This window comes from Glandiceps talaboti, chromosome 22, assembly GCF_964340395.1.
Source record: "Glandiceps talaboti chromosome 22, keGlaTala1.1, whole genome shotgun sequence".
NCBI lineage: Eukaryota > Metazoa > Hemichordata > Enteropneusta > Spengelidae > Glandiceps > Glandiceps talaboti.
Window position 1 is genome coordinate 6,137,822 of NC_135570.1, and position 24,370 is coordinate 6,162,191.

General features: G+C 33.6%; 1 protein-coding gene across 1 annotated transcript in view; it reads right to left on the bottom strand.

The window, feature by feature from the left end:
- The window catches only part of LOC144451961 (calcium-activated potassium channel subunit alpha-1-like), a 144,575-nt gene that overhangs the window by 71,009 nt on the left and 49,196 nt on the right, over positions 1 to 24,370 (bottom strand). Inside the window, exons 2-4 of the mRNA XM_078142889.1 lie at positions 7,549 to 7,610; positions 5,156 to 5,249; positions 4,355 to 4,466 (exon numbers count right to left, since the gene is read on the bottom strand). Coding sequence (XP_077999015.1) covers positions 4,355 to 4,466; positions 5,156 to 5,249; positions 7,549 to 7,610 — 268 coding nt within the window. The remainder of the gene's footprint in view (positions 1 to 4,354; positions 4,467 to 5,155; positions 5,250 to 7,548; positions 7,611 to 24,370) is intronic.

Consider the following 24,370-nt stretch of genomic DNA (forward strand, 5'->3'; position numbering starts at 1 on the left):
CGTGCCCCATACCAGTGGATTTTAAAACTATTAAAACTTAAACCAGATGCTTTATGTCAAATGTAACGAGATTCTTTTAAACCAGTTTCAAATACTTGCACAATTGCATTATGTATGCCTCTAATATGTAATACTTGACTAAGTATATATTTAGCATCTACTGTTGCCCACTTTACATTTTTTTCTGATATAACCAGCATATCAATTTGATGATTTCAACATATAGGTACCATGCCATAATGCCATTTCTGATGAGTACCGATGTATAATATTGAGTGCCAATATTGTGTCCTACATATCTATTGACATTATCTGCATAAATCACTGAAGGATAATGCATATGTAATGAGGTGGTTTGCATGGCTAATAAGGGCATTTTGTATAGCTGATGTGAACACCCCTTGGTTTTGTTACACAGCATAACTTGTGAAGTATCTGTGCATAATTTTGTGAGCATTCTGATTGCCTGCATACCTAATGAGGTCATCTGCATAAAATCATAAGGAATACTGCATATGTAATGTGGTGGTTGCATGCCTAATAGTAATAATGTTATTTTGTATACCTGATGTGAACACCCAATATTGGTTTTGGTATTAATAAATAAAACAGCATAACTCTTGAAGTACCTGTGCATAATGTTTTAACCATTATAATATCCTGCATATCTAATTAAGTTATCTGCATAAATCATAATTGCATATGTAATGAGATGAGGTGGTTTGGATGGCTAATAAGGTTGTTTTGTCTGATCTGAAAGCTCTAAATTGGCTTTGGTAAACAGCATAACTCATAAAGTAACTATGTAACTAATGAAGTGAATACTTACACGAATAACTACAGAGCCAATTAGAAAATGGTACTGTTCTGTTTCTGTTCTGTATATGCCTTAGAAATAAATGTCTTAAACTGCTGCTTTTATTTTGCAACCCATTCGCAGTTACAGACAAAGTCATACAAAATGTAAATTTTCATTGAAAACAAGATGTGGACCAGGAACAAGTTTTCATATGGCAAAGTTCGGACATACTTTGAGAACTTTGATTATCTATCAATTTGGTCCCTGGGGCATTAATAAGATGACCCACATAGCTTAGAAATTTACAATGTACAGTTACTGTGATAAATTTAGTGGCATATATGGCGAAAAAAAAGAAGATAATTTGCATGGCTGCATAATCTGCATATCTTATGGGTAATCTGCATAGCTAATGAGGAAAGTTATATATTACAAGAAATTATGTTATCTACGCTAAATTAAATTTATTTCTTTGGTAGGCTTCCTTTCCATCTATGCTGATCTATTAAAAGACAATTTCATTTGCTCTTGACTTTTTTCAGTATGGCTCAGTTTTCGATCGAAGAAAGGAAACATAACTTTTTTCACTAAATTAATTGTTTATTTTTTCAAGCTCTTTTTCAATACTTTCTGATCACAAGATCTTTATAAGTATCAATGTATGAATATGTATGTATGTATGTATGTATGTATGTATGTATGTATGTATGTGTGTGTGTGTGTGTGTGTGTGTGTGTGTGTGTGTGTGTGTGTGTGTGTGTGTGTGCATGTATGCGTGCATGTGTAGGTATGTATGCATGCCTGTATGTATGTATGTATGTATGTACATGTACGTACGTATGCATGCTTGCCTGCCTGCCTGCCTGCCTGCCTGCCTGCCTGCCTGTCTGTATGTATGTATGTATATATAGTATATATAAGACATGAGAATATGAAGCCCCTGGCAAATAAAGCACATCACCTAACAATTGTTAAAGTATCATTTTCACTATATGTGTAATATTAACAGTAGGTAGTTCTAACCATAATAGCTTGACATTTGAAATTTGATTCATTTCATTCTGGGTGCAGTACAGTAGTTAATATTAGCCAAGTTTTAAATTTCACAGTTTGTCCAATTAATTTTTATTCTGATCAATTACTTTTTTTATTTGACAGATCTGTTTCTATAAACACAGTAAAATGAAAGCCCTGCATATTCATAGGGTTTTCATACAGCAGATTTTATAATAAGTGAAATTAATAATAGTATGAAAAATCAACATCAAGTCCAAGATTAATATAATCAAACACTAATACATGTTCTCTGTGAGCAAAATCCACAACACACACTTCTGATTCATTACATGTACAAGACACTCTGAACTGGAATGCTAACAACTGACCTCATCATAGGGAGAGACCTAGATTACTATGCTGGAGGAATGGTGACCTGGTGCACATTCGGTCAGCAGCATGACACTCATATTTAGAATATCTGAACTAACATCAGTTCACTTACATCAGTCAGTCAAATCTCAAGTAGTAATGGCCACTAGTAATTATTCTAAAACAATCATGTGTTTAATAACAGAATTACTGAGAAATGAAACCATCCACAAGTGTCTGTAATGTGTACTCTAATTTCGTTTTATATTACAAGATTGGCTACATTGTAAAGCATTCTAAAATACATTCACATATCCAAGAGTTGTCCTACTGTGAAGGACTTCACAACCACACATATATCCAATAGCTACAATGAGGTGAAGCATCCTCAAAGTAACAGTCATGTATCCAAGGGTTGCTCCGCTATTAAGTACTCTCTTCAAAGACACACATCAAACAGTTACACAGTCATGTATTTTACAGACATATCCACTTATCCAAGGGCTGCCCCATTATAAAGTATTCTAAAAACAGTCACACATCCAAGAGTTGCACTGTCAAATATTTTGAAGACACAGTCACATGTCCAAGAGTTAACACATTATTAACTATTCAAAAAAACAGTCATGTGGCCAAGGGTTGCAGTCACATATCCAGGAGTTGTTATAGTGTCAATTACTGTCCACACAAAGACAAGGTAAAGTACTTCACTGTGACATATTTTCTAAACAGTCAAATATATAATCTTTGAAAAGTCTGAACTAGATGTATTTTAGAAGAAAAATAATAATTTTATCTTCAAAAATTGCCAGTGTTAAGCATATAATATCAAAATACATCTGGGGTATGAGCAACCTTGAAGTTAAACTATTCCTTCCAATGTTGATTTCCCTGGGGGGGCAGTGCAAAAGATATGTCGCAAATTTAGAAATACCAGTCTATCAAAATGTCAGCAAGACCTTGACGCCAAGGTATTGATTGCATAAAAGAACCACTTAAATCTAAATCCATGTACCGTGACAAAATGATAATAATCACTGTTAAATTCATCGGAGACCTTGCACTTGCGTTGCCACATGCAGCACAATCAGCATTATCAATACAGCGACCGCATTACTCTAAGTTCTTATTGACTTATACTTGACTTATAGCACAGCATGTATGTCCTATTTCAAGCTTTGAAGACCTGACAGCTGCAAACTCAGATTTCATAAGGGTTATAAAATGTTTACTCAAGAAGCACAAGTGGTTTAGTTCCAATATTAGCTTCAAATTCCTAGAGTCACTGCACTAGAAACAGAGACACAGCCAATAACGAGCTGACCAAAGATTAATTTCTCCGGCTGGTTATAATATTTCACCCGTGTGATGTACATATCTTAATCCAGTCATAAGTTATTTTTTGCACCCTTGGTTCTTCCAGTATTCTTGTTTAGTACAAAAGATGTCAAATCTTTGCATGCATAACTTTTAAGAGCCTGAAATATTTTCACCATGGTGTCATTCATTAATCTGCTTAAACCTACACTAGCTGCAACTGGAGTATTATTTTTTCAATGAGAAAACTTGATAAAATACAAATCATTAGACATTGTACATACTAATTAGGGGTTGACTGTATCCATAAGTTTTATAGCAACAGGATGACATCACCATTGCACTTTGGGTACTGATTGTTGAGTGTGAACCCAAAAATCAATTTCATTGGATTTCATGTGCCATATTGTAGGACTCTACAAATACATTTAATTACAAGTATGTTATTATATCTAACAAAACAAATGTTCCAGTTGTGGCTAGTGCAGCAATAAGCAAGCTGTTCAGAAGCTTTCACTTGACCATGAACTAAGCCAACTGTGTTTTATGATACTATCGGTAGTAAAGTTACACTACTACAAATACATTGTGTGAACAGGTGTATTTTATTATGGGTTCTAAGGTTGTGAAATCAGGGAGGGCAGGGAGACAGAGATATGGTGTACTAACATGAAGCGACAAACTTACCAAGCCAATGTCTTCCAATATACATTGATATAAAAATTGGTGGAATGGTAAAGAAATCTATCAAAGAGTTTAATTCTAACCAAAACCATAGTCTGTCTGTAGCTGCAATAAACTGAAATGTAAGAGCACACATATGTAAGACAAAACGTGAAACCACGCACACATATTTAAGATGAAACTTACCTAGCCAATGTCTTTCAAGATAAATTGATACAAAAATTGGTGGAATGGTAAAGAAATCTACCAAAGAGTTTAATTCTAACCAAAACCACAGTCTGTCTGTAGCTGCAATAAACTGAAACATAAGAAAAAGGGATCGACATCATGCATCATGCTCAAAAGGAATTCATGCTAGTGTACTGTGAAATGAAAGAGTACAATCCACTACCATATTTGTGAAAGGAGAAAGTTAAACCTAATGAACAGGATAGGAGTTGTACTTAGTTGTGATCATCTGAAAGAAAATTATAGCATTCATATACATTCTTTGAAGGAGAAACTACCAAATGATACAACAAACTGAAACAAGTAGATTGCTGCATTTACAAATCATGAGTAAAGGGAACCATTATACTGCATACTATAAAAATAAAAGTATGCACTCGGTATATCATAACCACCATGCTAAGGTAACCCTTGACATGCTTAGAAAGTTAGTATTCAAACAGAAATTGAAGAATTTATTTGTTGGTGGTTCACCATCACCACAATGATTTTCTACAAATCTACATGTGTATGTTATTAGTTCTAGACTACACCTTGTGTGTGTCTGACAAAAAATTACATGGGGATAAAACACAGGTAGTGACCCTTTAGCAAAGATAGTGATAGTTATACAACAGTATCGTCTGAAACTACATCATAATTTATATTTACCTTGGCTGAAAGAGAAAGCTGTAAAAAGATACATGTACTTACACATTTTCAATCCATATGGTAAGAACAATTATGTTTGGAATACCAAACAAAACTCAACAAACTTACCCGCAAGCCGAAATAAAGTAAAAATATCAAGTTGAACCCTAGATCTATCTGCCACACTACGTCTTCTGTAACTTTGAAACATCTTTCTATAGGTCTACAAACAGAATGAAAATAGTTGTATCAGGATGGACATCAATGCATCATATACATTCAATATTCATTTTCTAACACAACCACACAAGTATATATCTATATATCGGTATGTCAACATGCAGCCACATACATGCACTCACACAACTGATGCTCATACATATGCATGTGCAAACATACACACATATATACATACTCACACACATCCACTGACCAATGCTTCTGCCCACACATACCAGCAAGCACATGCACACACACACACACACACACACACACACACACACACACACACACACACACATATACACACATGATTCTTTTATTAGATAATGCATTCTGCAACACAGTTCCATGTACTTACATTCAAACATACTTAATGCAGATGTCAACAAAGAACAACTCATATACTGTACAACTTAATTATTACAAATCCCTGCTTGTGTTTACTACTTATACATACATGTAATTACATTTTACATCAAATATACATAATGTACAATAATCTGTCACTTACATGATATATATTTTATCATAAATAACAACAAAATCAATAATGATAAAATCAGTCAAAACTGGAAACCTATGAATTGGAAACTGATCATTCGTACAGTCTTAAAGTGGCCATATGGATGAGGATTTTGGATTTTTAATTTATAAAACAATTTTACCATGGCATCCTACTTGAAAAATCAATGTGAAACAACATTGTCTGAGCCTGTATTTGTCACTTAATACATTGCAAAAAGCTTGCAAAACCAAAAAATGTGTACAAATGTTTGTTATTGTATGTACAATAACAAACACTGTACACATTTATTATGTTTTTGAATTCACTGAACTACAAACAAGGACTTGGCATATGTTGTTTCACATTTCAAGTACGAAGCGATGATAAATTTATTTTGTAAATAAAAAATCCAAAATAAATACCAAATCCTGATCAATATGGCCACTTTAATAATATCTGTATGATGTGGTAATTTCATCAGGGCCAAATCATTAGATAAGGAACTTAATCAGTTTTATGACAGTTTCTAGCTTCACAGGTCCAGTCTTGATGTCTATTACTACAATAAATACAGAATTCTACAAAATACATGCAACTGTAGCTGTGTATTCATGCAAAGACTTAATATAATAGATGTTTTCAAATAACAAGACACATAGAACTTTAATTAAATGAGCATAATAATGACTAAATTTGCTGTATTTTTTTGTTTCTACAGCGACAGACAAACCAAACAGTACTAAGAAACTAAATTTAGTGTGTGGGTTTTTTCTGTTGGGATTTATGGTTAACAGATCTGCTTAGCAAAATAAGGTTGCGATGCTAAATTTCTTGTGTTTTTCTGTCTTGTATGATCAGATCACCACAGATTTAACAAATAACATTGGCTAAAAAGCCTGTCAAATCCTGATCATCCTGCATATGGCTTTATTTTCAGTCCATTAAATGATAAAAATGAGTGAATGTTTGGTGGCAAGTCAAATGATTTGATACATTTGAATGTTAACAGTCTAGTGGACAGGATTAAATAACTGACTTTCTTGTGGTCTTGAAATCAATCTTGTGGTTTGGTACATGTTAAAATAGAAAGCTAAATGTCCAGATAAGATGATGGAAAGCTAATATTTTGGAAAGCCACTTAATTCTTTCTGTATTCAATTCCTAACACTAGTGTGGTAACGTGATGTTGTAATTGTAGTGGATTGTAGAAGAAAAGAACAAATTTGCAATTTGGTAGAGCAAACAGACAGAATCTGATAATCTTTCTTGTGGTCAAGTTTCTGGCTATTAATATTTGATGGACAGCATATGGTTGATGATGATGGACAATGAAAGATCTTCTGAGTTCCTGCCAGCCTTGAGTTCTGTCCCATTAACTGTTAACAGTCTAGTGGACAGTAAGGAAGGATGAACTTTCTGATGGTTTGCACTGTTTCCATGAATGACTGCAACTTGCTAGTCAACAATGAACCAAATTAGGCATATAGACCACATCTACATAATTTCTTCAATCTTATTTTGTTCAGTGCAAAGTGACAAAGTTTATTTTAACACTATGCTGGGCTGGATATAGGAACTACTGAATTTCTGGATTAGGTGATAATGATGTGATAGTTGGAGTGACTGTTCAAGTTCCTAAATACTGACTTTATACAGGGTCAAAGTATGGAATGTTAAAGTGTTGGGCATTGAGTCTAATACATATATATAGACTTGTTGATTTTTAAAGTCGGGCATAACTGAATGACTGTGTTTTGAGTTTGAGATGTAATAGATCAACATATGCTATACTTACGCCTCAGTCTGGTATATGTAGATTAACACTGAACCAACACTCAGCAAAAATACAATCAGAACCTACAGTACAACAGGATATAGAAACCAACAAAAACTAAAAATGACTACAAATAGCATGCAAGAAGAGGAAGAAGCCTGTAATAAATATAAACCCAGAGATGAAGAAGCTTAAATGACACAAACACCCAAAAGAACACCAAACATGGACATGCAAGCACAAACGTGGAGTTAACCAAAGTCTACGTGTAGAGAACACAGTTACATGTAAGTTCACATATTGTATGTATATACTTACAGGTCTGAATCTACCAAATAAAACACAAATGAAGTTAAGCTTAAAGATAAGCAGACAACCACCTTTGTGTAGCAATGAATGGCATGTCAGGAAAGGGAAAACACAAACAACGCAAGATTAGTGGAAGAAGCAATGTAAATATGAAGTTTCTATACTACAACACTTGTAACTCATCTTTATGCAGATTAAATAGAAGTAAAATTTGTCACATGTTTATAGATGATGCAAAATCACAACCAATAATTGGCATGACACCTTGGTTGAATACACCATACGGATTTATGTAAATTTGATATTTTCCTGACTTATATATGAATATTCATGTGACTTTTGTTACAAGTATTGGAGCACAGAAAAAACAATTTGAATGATAATGATGATATACATGTAATGACTAGCTGCATGATGATGTAGCAACCGATCAACCGTGCATGCATGGTTGGCCTACACTGGCCACAGAGGGCGCTGTCACATGGCACCACCATTCACTAAGCAGCACATATTTTAGTATCTTTCTTGCGAGAACCAATCTTCCTATTACTATTAGCCTCCATCCATACATTTAATTTTGACAGATAAATGCTCACCATTTTGAAAAAGTTGAATGCAAGAGATTTGTAATCATTTAATTATGCAAATTGGAAATGTAGGGTAGGGTAGACTACTCTAGCCAACATATCCATTTCTCTACAAAGTACATGTACATATGTATGAAATAATTCAAATATAATTTCAGATTAAATTTCAGAATTCCAATTATTTTATCTTACACTCCCTGTACATGTAAGGTATTGCAATTTATGTACAATATCCTTTTCAGATTTGAAATTTTTAAAAGGTCTAAATTGTATGACCTTTCTTTATAGATCCAAAACAGTATTTTCAAATTGTCTTGTCAAAGTATTGCCATTATTTAGCTTTAAGATAAACCCTGAATAATGAGATATTTTCGATCTATTGCAATATAATGAAAAAATAATGTGGATTTTTTTTGGAAATCAAATATAAAACTGGCCACTCATATGACTTTAACTGCAACATGCGATGTTTGTATATCATGCATATTGAATCCGGCTGATGAATTTTTGTAATCGATTTTTGCATGGAAAATAAAATGCAGAATTGATCGTCCTTTCAATGAATATGAATGAATGTAGTTATTTGCAGGAAACTTACAAGACAGCGATAAAACCTGTGAATATCAGTAAGTTTAGTAATGAATTTACACATGATTGTTGTTAAATTGTACATACATGTGCTAGAGCATAGGATATGACATATAAAGCGATACATAAATTCTGTACATTACATTTGTAGAACATACATGATAGACATACCTAAAATATGCACAAATCTTGTTTAGATCAAAAATTTTCACAAAACATTTTTTCTGCATTAGTATATTTTCAAGTGTTACATTTTCCTCTTGTTTATTTTTATGATAATAAACAGATCCATTCCTAATACCCTTGCTGGGTGTACAAGCAATCCTTGAAATTCAAAAAATATATACAGAGAACTACATGCATAAAGCTAACGCATGTGAGTTCTCACTGCCGATAACATACATGTACATATACGTAGCCAGGTGTTGAGTCTTTTACCAAGTCCTACATGTAGCTGAATTATTAATGTTACAAACATCTGACAACAAACTCAGTTAACCAGAACGGTTGTACTTTGATGAATATTATTTCATTCATTTTAAATCTAGCAATAATTTCCTTCTCGTGGAAGTTCAAAAACATGTTTTCATAGACAGAGATACATGTAACACTTGAAATACTATGTACAGTGATAATTTGTTTATGTGAATGTGTGCGTGTGTGTACAATGTGTGTGTGATGGGGTACAAAGATGTACATGTACATGTATATGGATTTGTACATTCAAATAATGTAATAGTATGCTGTCTGTACATGTACCTCAATATTGTTTCCAACCTTTACCACACTGATGGCAGAACTGATCATGGAAAAACATTGAATGATAATCCAATGTTGTGTAGATCATACAAAACACATTTTGACATAATCTTCTGGTGAAAATTTATGACATGAACAAGCAATCTTGTTCAAACTTGTGCATACTTCTCTTTTCTACATGTATGTACATGATAATTTTCATGACATTGCAATTTTCATGCCAAAACTTTCTTTTGTATGTAAACAAAAAATCATCCAAACAAACATGTAGTTCTACCACAGATGCTTTAAAGGTATGAAAAGTTAACACTGAAATTGTGAATACAGTCACATCTCCAAGTTCTGTAATGTTGCCCATGTGTACAACTTGTCCCATAGTCATTTCAATGAAAACTGACATTTGTCTTTCAGGCCACTCTCAATGTTATGATAAAATGCATATATCAACTGGTGGGCAGGAGAAGGAAATGTTGTTGTTTTTTAAAAATGCATGTAATGTTTGATGGGCAGGAAGAAGGTTAGATGCTTAATTGTTTTTCCAGCTCGACACATCTTTAAACATGTGAATTTCAAATCATTACCAGAAAAGTTTACTGAAAGTGATATTTCAATATTTCAATACTTCATAATTGAAAGATACATGTTGAGTATAACAACATATATATAGAAATTACTTATCTGATGCATACAAACATGAATCACTGACAAGTTTATTGAAACTGATATTTCAATATTTCATAATTGAAAGATATGTATTGAATATAGTAACATATACAGAATTATTTATCTGGTAGGTATATTAATATTATGATAATGTCATACAGAAAAAAAAGGCTATTAAAATGTTTACTAGTCCCATCCATCATGACAATGGATGATATTGTATCTCATTATGTTAACACCTTGGGAACATATGTTCATTTATTTACATCATTGTTTGAAATCGGTGGCCTTTGATCTTAATGACCTTTGACCTGCATATCACATGATCAGCGTATCTTTTCTAATTCCCTTGTCATATTTAATATATTCAATACTGTAGGAACGGGATAACATATGGGGCAAGTGTGTATACAAATTACAATACTCAGGTGCAGGACAGAATACACCCTATAAATATAATTCCATTAATGCCGTTGTTATTAGAGCACATCTAAGCGGTTCAGCTGGGTACATAGTTGCAACGGTTAATTAATTAGTCACTAACATGCATAGATTTGATGACACTGCTATAACTGATTTCAGGTAAAATACACACATATAATAATGAAAACATACATAATGTAAATATCTAAATAAATTATAACTAATCAGTGACTTTCTGGAAATCTCACCATTTTCGTGCTGACACAACAAAAAATTACATTATATGTTAAATAAATTTTAAATAAATTTTAAAATGATGGTGTATGTTGTACTGATACTGTTCAGAAGCCAGTGGTTTTAAAATGATGAAAACCGGTTGCAAGAATGATATCAATAAACAAAATTTCAATCATTTTAATGCTATGCAGTGACTCTAAATTCAATCATTCTTTTCTATACTGTGTAACCCAATATATTGAAATATCATTTATGTTTAATTTTTTTCTCTTCAAATACACAAATGTAGTCTGTAATACATTGTACTTTTATAATGGAAATATTTTTTTATTATCTTCTCTGACATTTTTCATCTTTTTTCTGTTTCACTATCAAAAGGTCCTGCATGATTACACGTTGCGTTTACAAGGAGACACCAAAAATGTACATAAAAACGCAAGAATTTGAAAATGCTGCTAAAAGAGGATAGTTTTCAAAATGCTCAATTTTCATTCAAAGACAATGTCTATATATATTAACGTACAGAATGGAAAGATTCAAAAAGTGAGTCACGTAAACGACAGAAAAAGGAACAATTCTGAAATGTACATATTTGACCTCAGGAATAACCCAGACGTACTTACAAAACTGCTAAACCGCTATATTATGTTTGTGTATGTGCTGTAGCAGCATTTTCCATTTATTCTGTCTTCTGTGTCTCCATATAAATGATCGAAAATGTCTGTCAGTCTACTGCATGAAAACGAATTAATTTGAAAACAAATTTTTTTTATTTTTAGCATTTTTAACTGAACACATTGTCATGTGAATACAGCCTTTACTCTCCATGTTTCATTACATTGGATGCATATATCTCTTTACTCTATCTCCACCTACAGGTTACATTGTAAAACAGCAGTCCTGTGTGATTGAATAAATCTACACTTGAAATTTAGACACGTCGTAGAATTCAGAAACACTTTCTGATTGTTAAATACAATATCAGGTGCAAGTGCAGGCAATACATGTATACTAAATGTACAATACAAATACAAACAAGTTACTAATAACAAAAGTGCATAATCGCAGTTTAAATTTTCCAGTTAAATGATATTTATGACCACCCTAATAGAGTTTTATCTCAGTTACTGAGAACTTTAAACTTATAGGAGTTAAGATTTATGTTTTATTTAACAAGTCCCAATGATATATGTTCTGATAAATGTAAATCCTGGATATTAAATGAAGACGAAATTTATCAATTTGATGTGATCACCTGATCACTTGGATAACTCTCAAAGTAGCTGAGTCGGATATTCATCAAAAAAAGCCGAATCTTCAGATGAGACACAATGTCTCGTGTGAGTTCAACCAGATGAGTCGTTAATTGTAACAAAGTACAACTGAGAAAAATTCATAAGTGGACACTAAAACCATAATTGCTACTCATCACAAAATTAAACAATTTTATCAGTTTTAAAATAAATCACTCATATTTTGCTTGAGTGACAAGCAACTTTTTGTGATTTTCCCCAACATTTTTCTTCATTCAGCCAAGGAAAATATGAGTGACCTAAGGGGCGTTGCCACTACAAGTCACTAGTCAGTAGTGACAAAACCCTTATGTCACAAGTATTTTCCAGCTGGATGAAGAAAAAATAACCAGCACCAGTAATATAACAAAACAACAGGGAAGGTAATGGCAATTTCAAGCACAGCAGAAATATTGATGTAGACACGCTTAGGAATCATGAATATTCATTGTGCATCTAATGAATAATAATGTCTGCTAAGATCCATCATTCAATGGTGCATCACTGAAAGAACAACAGAGGTGAAAAAAAAGTTTCAATTTGTTTCTTGGCAACCAAGTGAATATTATGCGGTGAAATCATGAAATGACTCTCCAGAACTCACAGTTAATGAAAATACCTTTATTTCCTGAAGAAATGTCCCCTCTAAGTCTGAAACATGTATTCAAGTCCTAAAAGTATCTGTGACATGACTCTGAAATTGACTGTCTGTGTTTTTATTGAAGACAAAAATTAGGCTTTCCTACATGTAGTTCCCTACACAGCATATCATTTGATTCCAAGCTATGATTAAGATTGAATAATACATCTGAACAGCATAAAAACTTGACATCTTCCTCTCGTAGATAAAAAGAGTTTAAAAACCTTACGAAAAAACACCAATTAGAAAATAAACATAACTTAGGACTTGTATAAGTATGATTAGTTGTAGGGATATAGTTCAATTATTTCAAAGCCTAGTTTTCTACAAAGTCCATCTCTAAATGGTTGTGTCACATGTATAGATTAGCTTACTGTGTTTCCATGGCAACCGACTGGATACTCTGCATTCATACTCATGTCAGTGAAAGGATTTCTTTGTAGAGTTCCGATCCTGTTTCAATTGAGATACCCGAGACATACATCTCTCAAAATTAAAACCTCAGAGATTTCTTTGCCTTTCACTGTACCTTGTAATTTCATTCTAACTTTGATAGTATTCCTTCGCCCTTATTCTCACAAAGAAGCACACAGTGCAAAATACAAGGCATATGAATATTTATATATTCAAAATAAATCATTTCGTAATTTGAATATCAGGACAGCACTCATTTACATGTCTCTTCAAATCTTCAAATCTTCAAACACTAAATTTAACAGCTACAATGTACCATTTCAGGTATCAATTTCTTCCTTTATGTTTGGAACAAAAGTCACCTTGTTAATTTGTAGCAAGTATGTACATACAAATGCAAATTAGTAAATATTTGCATTACATTCTCCACTATGTAAGTGAATGCCCATTTTGTGAATTTCCTGCAAGGGTTTGTAGGAAAACCACTGGTGATGACATCATTTTTACTGCAATCTCTGCCTCAATTGAGGGGGGGGGGGGGGGGGGTAAATGTGATGTCATCACCTGAGGTCTTCCCGCAAACCTTTGCAGGAAATTATGAAAATGGACACATCTATGTGCAGTAGGGCTTCTTGACAAGATTCCAAAGGTGAGTAATTTACAGAGGTACTATTTTATTGCCCACAATCATACATCTACGTGTATGTATTAAGTAGACAGAAGTAATCAATAAGTGTACTAAAGGCAGAAATAAGTCTGACTGGACGTTTCTTTTAGGATACCTTTGTCACATTAAAGCCTAAACAAGTGTTTTCCATCACTTTGGATTCTTCACAAACCTAAAACCATTAATTCATACACCAAGATATTTACATCAATTCATTAACCCAACACTGACTTTGTCGTCATGCTACGAAAGTTACACTGCACAAGATGGAAGTGTTGATGAAATATAAATAATGGTTCATATAATCTATAATTCATCAGTAGCCTTTCCATTGACTAATTATTTATGAAATCACAGTCTGGAAAATTATAACATAGGACCCAAGCCAGTCAGTACCCCCCCCCCTCCCTCCCCCCTCCCCCACCACCACCACAACCACCACCATCACAACAACAACCAGTCTCTCCATATCCCCTTACCTCCCCCTCTCCATATCCCCTTACCTCCCCCTCTCCATATCCCCTTACCTCCCCCTCTCCATATCCCCTTACCTCCCCCTCTCCATATCCCCTTACCTCCCCCTCTCCATACCCCTTCAAAGTACAAAATGTACATGTAACTGCTTCAATCTTTCACTTTCTTGAGTACACAGTGGACACAAAATAGTTTACACAAGCATCAAATGACAGAACTATTTTTTAGCCAAAGGCATACTAAAGTAAAACCTGTATGGAATACATTCTTTTATCCTGGATGCAATCATGGCTCAATAATGCTAACAATATCACTATTCCCATATAAAATATTTCCTACTTTTTATCCACCACTCCAGAGTTACATTGTCATCTCAGTAAGCCTTACAGTTATTTTGTAACAGAATAACAAGAGACTCCTACTAATAGGAAGTCATGCCTGGACCTACAAAAAACTCATCATGTTTATTTTATCATTTGTAAAATGTATCATGTGAAAGTTAAAACCAAGCAATTGTTCACTATGTTGTAGCAACACTTTGTATACCCATTCCACATCCTGTTATTACAGTTACCATGTATATTTGAGTTATTATCAATATTTATCAAGGATGATGCACAATAAAGTAAACTCCATATCATAGAAAATATAATATCTCAACATGACTATCACTTTTTCCATTCTTGATAGATATTGATAATAACTCAAATATCTATGGTAACTGTAATAACAGGTAGTGTTGCTACAACATACATGTCGTGAACAATTGCTTGGTTTTAACTTTTAGGGCATACAAGGAGTAAAAAAAATTTGTTCAAACTAAAAGAACGATCTATAAAAAAGATACCCTTAAGTGCAAAATCATACAAGAAAGACAACAGATTGAAAGCGTTTAACCATACTTCAAAATGTATATAATGATTTTGTCATTCCATATAAAAGTACATTGACTGAATGCAACCAATCATTTCAGACGGGTACAAAAACAGCTTTAAATCTTTTGACTTGTTTCGCAACTCAGCAAGCTTTTTCAAGTTTGATTTTTAACTTTTTTGTGCAGAGTGATTTTCACCTACTGATGTTCATCTTTATTTTTATGTTAGATGCATGTGCCAATAGTCACAGTACACTGCAAAAGAAGAGCAAGCACATCATTGTGAACCATATATTTTGTTGCATTAGCATAAATATGTGACTGGCTTATAAGAACAAGCACGCATGTCTCTGGTGAAAATATGAAGTTCATAATTTAATTTCAGATTTGCAGTTCATAATTCAATAAATCTGTTCATCATGGAAGTGTAAAAAGTAAATAAGATTAAGAAGACATATCTCAGTTGATTTCAAGGATAAAATTCCACTTAAACTTCAGTCCATTCCCAAAAAAACAAATTTTGTTTCTATGCATGTGTGCCACTAGAGACAATCCCTTTGAAAAAAACACCTGGTGCCTACAACACTGACAATTTGATCCTAAATGGCTGCATTACTTGAGTTGAGTACATTGAGGTTTATTCTTTCATTGATGGATGCCATGTATTGTACTACGCTATCTTAGTTTGCCCTAAATCAAATAAAACTGAGAAAATGACTAAAGTGACTTCTTTCTCCTTTTATAAATCAATCATACAGGCTCAAGGGAAATACAAATTTAATCAACATTATTTGCCATACATTAACGTGATTATGATAATTCCTCATACACATCTAACCTTGAGGAAAAACTATACCAATGCTCTTCTTACATACATTAATGATATTTTCTCACCTTAAAACCATCTGAAAATGTATTGATATAAAACATTTCTCCCATAATTCAATAGCATCTGTTCAGAATTCTTGATTTAATATAATTGTAAAATATTTGGGTAAATATTTGATAAATTAAAACAGCTGAATATGTGAATGAAATTAAGAGGCCCTCATATTTCTAATACTAGTAACAGCTATATCATTTTGAAATTAGAACACTTGTTATTGGTTTTGAAAGGCAATCTGTCTATATTGTACTTGATGAATGTGGTAGGCTCTACGCTATTATTACATGTAGAGTATCAAATGAAATACTGCAGATTTTAGATGTTGTACAAAGTGACTTCATATCATTCTCTTATATTTTAAGATCAGGACTAGAAACTGCAAAGGTCGATATTTTATTTTCATATTTATTAACTGACATTATGTATAGTACATAAAACACATTTAGGAAAGTGTCGTGATGTCGCTTCAAAACAACAATATTTAAAATTGTATGAAAAGACAATAACCATGATTAAAATGATTTAATGACAAGTACAAAAGAGTTGCAACAATCAAAACTGCATTAGCTGCTACTGGAACGATTTTTTAAAACTGTTTTGTGAGATATAATGACTTACTTATAATATCACACACCCTGCAGTATTGAATCACCTGCAGGTATATGTGTTTGTGTAGCTGTACACACAATATGGTACAATAAATCCAATCAAATTAATCAAATTGATTTTTGGGTCCACACCCTAAAATCAGCGCCCCCAACGTGATAATAATGATGTCATCTCACAGCAGGCAAATTTAAGAACCCAAGAAGAATTTGCACCTGTCCAACTGTCTGGCCAGGGCTTCAGTATAAGTAACGGCAAAGGCTACGATTGTTGAAAACGGCAGACAACTTGACTCTATGCTATGTACTGTTCACAATTATTCAGTGCATACACATCTGAAATATGTACAGTAGTTGCATTTTGTGTTTGTTATATTGATGACTTTCAAGTTTTTTTCCTACTTAAATGCAATTTCCATTACTCTTGACAACAGAAGAAAAAAAAATTAATTTTCATTGACTTAATAACAAAACAAGGGTAGACTCTAGGACTATAGGAGCACCTTAAGTGTAATCCACTGTTCAAAATACACTCATTCTATTTCTCACTACATTGATACATGTAAAACGAGAAAATTAAATCTTCATAACATGTAAGTTGTAACATTGGCCACATTAAGAGCCTTGAGGCAGCGTTCATTTTCCAATCATTCCCTTGCGACAAGCATAAAAAGACTAGTACTCCCAAATGGACTGGTACTTTCTAAATGTTATTTTCCAGTACCTCTTATAAATACAACCCTTTGCTCCTCAATGAGCTCACCATAAAACAGGTGATAATTTTAACTCAAAAGATGTCAAATGATGGCACGCATACTAATGAGCTGAGTACTTTTTAAAACATAACTTCATCAGTTCTCTATACATTTCTGTCTTTTGGGAAAATGATACTTCAGAAAGGGATAAATCAGTTGATTTAATTCACAGTATGTCTAGTTATAATGCCATATATGTATAAAATGGGGTGTTTGCCTGACAGCAAATTCAATAACACTAAATAATACATTCACACTGTGGCTATGACCGATGTGCTGATTTTGCACAAATGTTCAGTCGCATGTGTAAGCTTCTTAGGTACTATACCAGAGTTATATGTGAGTATTATACACTAGTCAGGAATATTTCCCAATCAGTATAAAGGTTTACTGGGATACAATGGACTTTCTGTAGCTGTACTCTTCAAACACGTGTATTGAAAAACTGTCCTGTGCAATCTATGTCCAACTCGTGGCTTTTTAGTACATGTAGGGTTTTGAGAGCAGAAATACCAGTTTCCACATGTGAAATATGTCATAGTTATGTACATAAGAACATTCAAAGGTCATTTATCCACAAAAATTTATCCCAATTGAGATAAACGTTATCCCGATTGGGATCTGATTGGGAGATATTCGTGACTGTATACATGTACAGCAGTGTATCATAAAAAAGGCCTAATATATGACTTGCCACTGTTTGCAGCAGGTGCTCAGTTTGATATGCTTTCATTTGATTTGATCTGATTCTAATGTCCCAAATGGACACTTCAGTTTGGTGGATGATTCTAAAATACATGTATCTACCAAATATTGGAAAGAGTGATATTTAGTGGTTAAAATAAATATTTAGATATCATGCCCTTGAATGAATATGTACAAATACCATCAAATTACTACAAACGTATTGCTGATACGGCTACATTGGATATTCCTAACTTATAAAGAGACTTCTATAGTTCTACCCAGAATTTTGCAATCAGCTATTTTAAGTTAAAATTTGTCTCCCTCACTCATTTAAAAACAGAAATGGTTGAAACAACATAGTTGGAATTACAAAACAGGTAACAATTACATGCATGAATTCCAGTACTAATGGTTCCACACCAAAATTATCGAACAATGTATGAAAATTTACATGTAGTATGCAAATTTTTACCTGATATCCTACTCTGTTACCTGGGTTACCAAAGGTTATACAGTGATACAAACCCCTTATAATGTATTTTTGAATGTAGAAAGTTGCTACAAAAATTTTGACGATCAATTTTGTTGTGAATCTCCGAAATATTCTGGCAACAAGAAAGAAGTGTTGATTTTTTTTATAAATCTCTAATAAATATGAATATAGTCATAACAAAACTAATAATTCTGTAACAAAGCTCTGAGATGTGTGGATATGCATCACTCCAGTAATTTTAGCTGTGGTGTTAATAACCCATTCACAATAAATAAAAGTGATTGACAAGTTTAATAATATCCAGCTTGCTATCAAGTCAGTGGCTACCTTTACTAAATAGTTCTATTATCAAATCATATGCAATTTTTTCTGCACAGTTATCGAAATCAGTACGACAACAATGTATAAGGCTGTGAAAGAGACAGGTGATAATGATGTGTACCGATTTTCTTGAATTGAATTGAAATATTTCCTATGGAATTGCCAATACATCATTATATTCATGGCACGCCATACATGTACTGTGACCAACATATTTCATGACTAACCCTCATATTTATAAAAAGTTTTAGAAATTTGCTTTTCATCGTAACATGTTAAAGCGATGGGTAAGTCAGTCGGTTAGAAATATATAAAAAACAAGTCTTCATAGAAGATACAGCAACCCCCACCCCTCAAATACTTTACTTCTATGTGACTAAATGGAGACATTACTTAAAAGAACTTTTATGGAAAAATATTTACTAAAAAGTGTCTGATATGCAACAAATAGCTAGATTTCAACAATTTCCCATGAAGGTCAAAGGTTATGGTCGCGAAAGAAAGTGTACATGGAACAATATGGGATAGACACTGGAATGGAGTCTCGATGTATTAAATTGTTGATCGTTCTTGACAATTATGATCACAGTAAACAGTGATATGAGCCTCAAAAGTAATAATGCAGGCGTACCTCTTGTTACTTGTTCGGATGGGGAGACTAAAAGTATGTGTGTACATTTTGGTGATGCCTTCAATTCATAATTGTACACAATACATGTATATACATGTATGTATGTTTTAATTGCTTTTCCACGCCTCTAGCACATACACAACCAATGAATGTTATTGAACTGTCTGGATGCCTTTAGCAATAACAACTAAAGTTAGAAGGGAACCATTTGTTTTCTCAATTAAAGGTACCACTTTTCAGTGACCAGACACACTCCCCTGTGATGTTGCCATATTACTATCAGTGATATGGCTAATTTTTTCTCATCCAGCCATAGACAAATCAATTTTTAAAATCATTTTGTTGGATCAAGAAATTTAGGGTTAGCTGGGTCATGAGAAACATATGGTTCAGCACAGCTGTATTTCCTGACTAAATAACAATGTAGGGACTGTCCAACCTCATAATGGCCCGCAGAGACTAGCTTTGTTCCCTTTCACAGGTTGTCTGTACTGTAGAACAGGACAGAGTTTCTTCAAGGGAACACATACATGTAGCAGTGTGGATTCCAAGCTACAAATAGCCATGCTATACTGTAGAACAGGACAGTATGGATTCCAGGCTACAAATAGCCATGCTATACTATAGAACTGGACAGTATGGATTCCAGGCTACAAATAGCCATGCCAAACTGTACAACATGACAGTATGGATTCAAGGTTACAAACAGTCATGTTTGTTTTCATCAATATATCTATTTGTATGGACAGTGAAATATACTAGTAGTTACTTTTGAATCTGATAGGTAAATTTGAAATGATTGTGACGTTTCAATCCAGCTAATATGGCCCTTGATCACGCAATGATTTTTAATTATTTGAATTGAAGCTTCACAATCATTAAATTTACTGTTCCAAAAATGACTGTCTTTCACTTTCGGATTTGATACTTGGTACCATAGATAATGTATTTTCCATCTATTTGTTTGTCTGTTTGTGTATGTATTAGTTTGTGTGTCTGTCTGTCTGTTTGTTGTTTGTTTGTTTTATTGTTTTGTTTTGTTTTTTGCTTCAAGCTCATGTGTTTGTTTATTTGCATATTTTGTACTTTTCACAATATACATCACTTTTACAGTTTCTGATGTGATGGGCTGTGACAATTAAAACATATCTATTACACTCCCCAGGTATTTTGTTTGCGTTCACTTATCAATGATGGTCAGATATACATGTAGATGATAGAGAATACAATTGACCAACTTCTTATTTTGCTGGAATTTTCAAACCTCACATCGTTGTAAATTTAAAAAATTTACTCTTCCTTGCGTGAATCAAAATCAAGTAAAACTATACATTATTTCATTATCGCAAAGTTTCTTGGATATTTACCTAGATATCAATAAATTCACCCTTTTCTTTATAAATTCTATTTTAATTTACATACAAATAAATTCCGTCATCTCTACACAATACAAAACATAATAAACTAAAATATATCCATGGCGACACAAAACAAGCAAATAAATCAGGTGTATACTAAGTCATTTCATGTTTTAACAGCGGTGTCAAATAATTAATTGAATTTAGTCATGCTAATCAAGGTAATTAACAAACATAGCAAAGAATTAATCAATAGTGACGTCTGCATGTATGATGTATTAATCTGTCACTCCGGCTGATGTATTCCTCAATGGTTATTTATAGATATTCCTGGAAGGCCCAGAGACCTCCTACGGAATGATAAATCAGCTGTTGGACTTCGTGCAGACCTACACCAACCCTCATGTTTTCTATCACTTAATGAATTGAAAATAATTACGCGATTAGAATTTTGACCTACGGATGATTAATAACATTTTTAGAAAAATGTATTAACCTGTAAATCCTAACTGACAATATATTTTCAATGCATAAGACAAAAGGCAGGTTAGAGACAATCTTTACAACATGTGCTGCAGGAACAGAGCAGTTAATGGGTAGGTCTCCTACATACTTTCCTTAATTTCTAACCATGGTCAATTCGGAAACCATTTTGGACCATGGTTGGGACAGCACCATGGTTTTTGTATTGCCAACCTGCATGAAAGACCATGTTGAACTGTGATGTAAACTTAAAGATGATCAACCACTTTTGACCATGCTCAGGAAATGGCACCTGGTGTCAGTCAAACAACTAACAAATAGAACATAACTGAATCACGGTATAAACAGTTTTAGAAAGTTCAAATAGACTATGTTCGAGTAATTGTTAACTATAATTGGGATGGGTCTGAGACTTTAAGAACGCTGAACATGTTCTCTTGACAAAAGGTGCTCTTTAAATTTCAGACATAAGCACATAATTTCATTAAAACAATTGACACTTAAATGCACTACGAAATTATCACCAACAAGATATATATATTTATATTAATTTTCTCACAAAATGGATTTCTGAAATTCACTTGTTCATTACAACACATAAACTGTCCACACGAGAACTCATAAAATACAAATCTGTACCATTAAAGTAGTAAAGAGAAAGTAACCCCACCTATACAACACCCTGGAGTCTTTAAATTTCTTTAAATAATCAGTAATTGCTACTTCAAAACTCTTGCACTTCCAAAGCTTAGACAGTTTCTGCTGTACAATGGATTAACAGAATTACTATGCTCATGTGGTTAATATGTTAAAAGCCTGAAATTAGACAAATGGGTGGGGGATTTTACAAATTATACACATACCTATTCCCCATAGAAATTATCAAATGAATTAAAGCCCCATGATTCAATCGCAGGTTCTCACATATGAATTCTGTTATCAGTGGAACCATATAAGGATTATATAGTACATGTATTTTGTTCAGATCCAACAGATTCATCAGCTCTACTTGACAACAGTTTGACACATCACAGGTTTAAGCCTAATCTGACATGGGCCTTTAACCCAAAAACTAAATATGATGATGACGTCTGTTTTTCATAGAACGCTTTCCCACTCTATTCGCAATGCGTTTTACAATAATATTACCCCTGGCAACACATTGTAGATCTGTAGCGGCACAACGCCATTTTTTTTAAATCCTCAACTCCCTGGGGAACATACAACCATTGCAGCCTTTATAAGTGCATATGATTAAAGCATTCATATTGCAACCTCTCTCCTACCAAGTCCCCAATTATACAGCTGGTATGACTGAGGCACAATCATGGTTCAAATCTTGCCAAGGGACTTTAGCTACTCAGGTTGGCAATTCTCATTATGACTCCATTAAATATAGCATGGTATGAGAGGGGGAAGGGGATTTAATTTGGAGGGGGTCAGTCACAATTTCTCCCTGAGTGGATATAGAATTCCTGTGACCACAAACACCAAAAATTAAGTCTTCAGAGAAACATATGGATTTTCATCTCTTTGAAAGTCCATCATATTGTTTACTAGATGGCACCACAAAGGGCTTAATAATAATAACATAAGTTTTATAGCAAAATCAATCGTAACAGTCTGACGTGTTCATCATGTACTGTACTTCTCTTTCTACCAGCAAATATATGAATCACCAGGGAAACAAGGCTTCCTGCTTCCCATTTTCCATCATCCAAGCTAACGTTACTTAGCAACCATGTCACAAAAGCTTATAAACTAAGCTTTGATGGTGCTAAATGTACCGATGCTACTTCTGTATGCATTACACACAGATAATATCTATCTTATATACAAGTACACAGTTGTGGGAAAATGTGCACAAATACACATGATTTAGCTGGTCTAATTTTAGTATTTCATTTTTACTAATCTAGGCACTGGGGCGAAATACTTAAATCAAAGACCTACCTTGTATTAATGAAATGAAAGGTTACACCTAATTGAAATTCAATGAGAACAGCAACGTTATTTTACTCCTTAATTTATAAACTTTCTGTAGTGAAAAATCAACATTACGATCTCCCTTTTTTTGGGATTTTCAATCGGAATATAAGATTTCCTCATCTGGCACACCCAACAATGTTATTCACCCCAATAAGGTCAATGACATTGAATGTGTCAGCTGAAGCGGACAAGATAAGCGATGGATTTTGCCCACATGCATGTACATGTTACAGCTGGATATAAGCTTGATAAATTTAACAGTATCCATTGCTCTCCCACAGAAAGACCTATATAACAGCATGCCTGTCAATGTACGACAATATTATTGTTGTGACTCAAAATGACAAATGTGGGTTTTCAGTGATAGTCCACACAATAGTAAAGAGTTGGGGAAACTAAATTATTATGGGTCACACTGATATGCATCAGTGGCATGTCAAATTGGCCAAACGTACACACTAAATATATCTGTTAAAAGGAAATTTTTGTAAGGGTTTGGAAAGCGCTGTGAAAAGGGGAGGAATATCTGATAAAAAGCATACACAAGTAGGTTTTTATTGCTTTCAAATGTGCTCTGGAACCTCAGTATAATGCCTGGGATATACTGCTCTTCGAGACTAAAACATAGTCTATAAGGTACGCCATGAAGGAGCGCCCTCACAGTCATCAGCCGGTGAGGGCAGAGTGACACAACATATCTCACAGTCT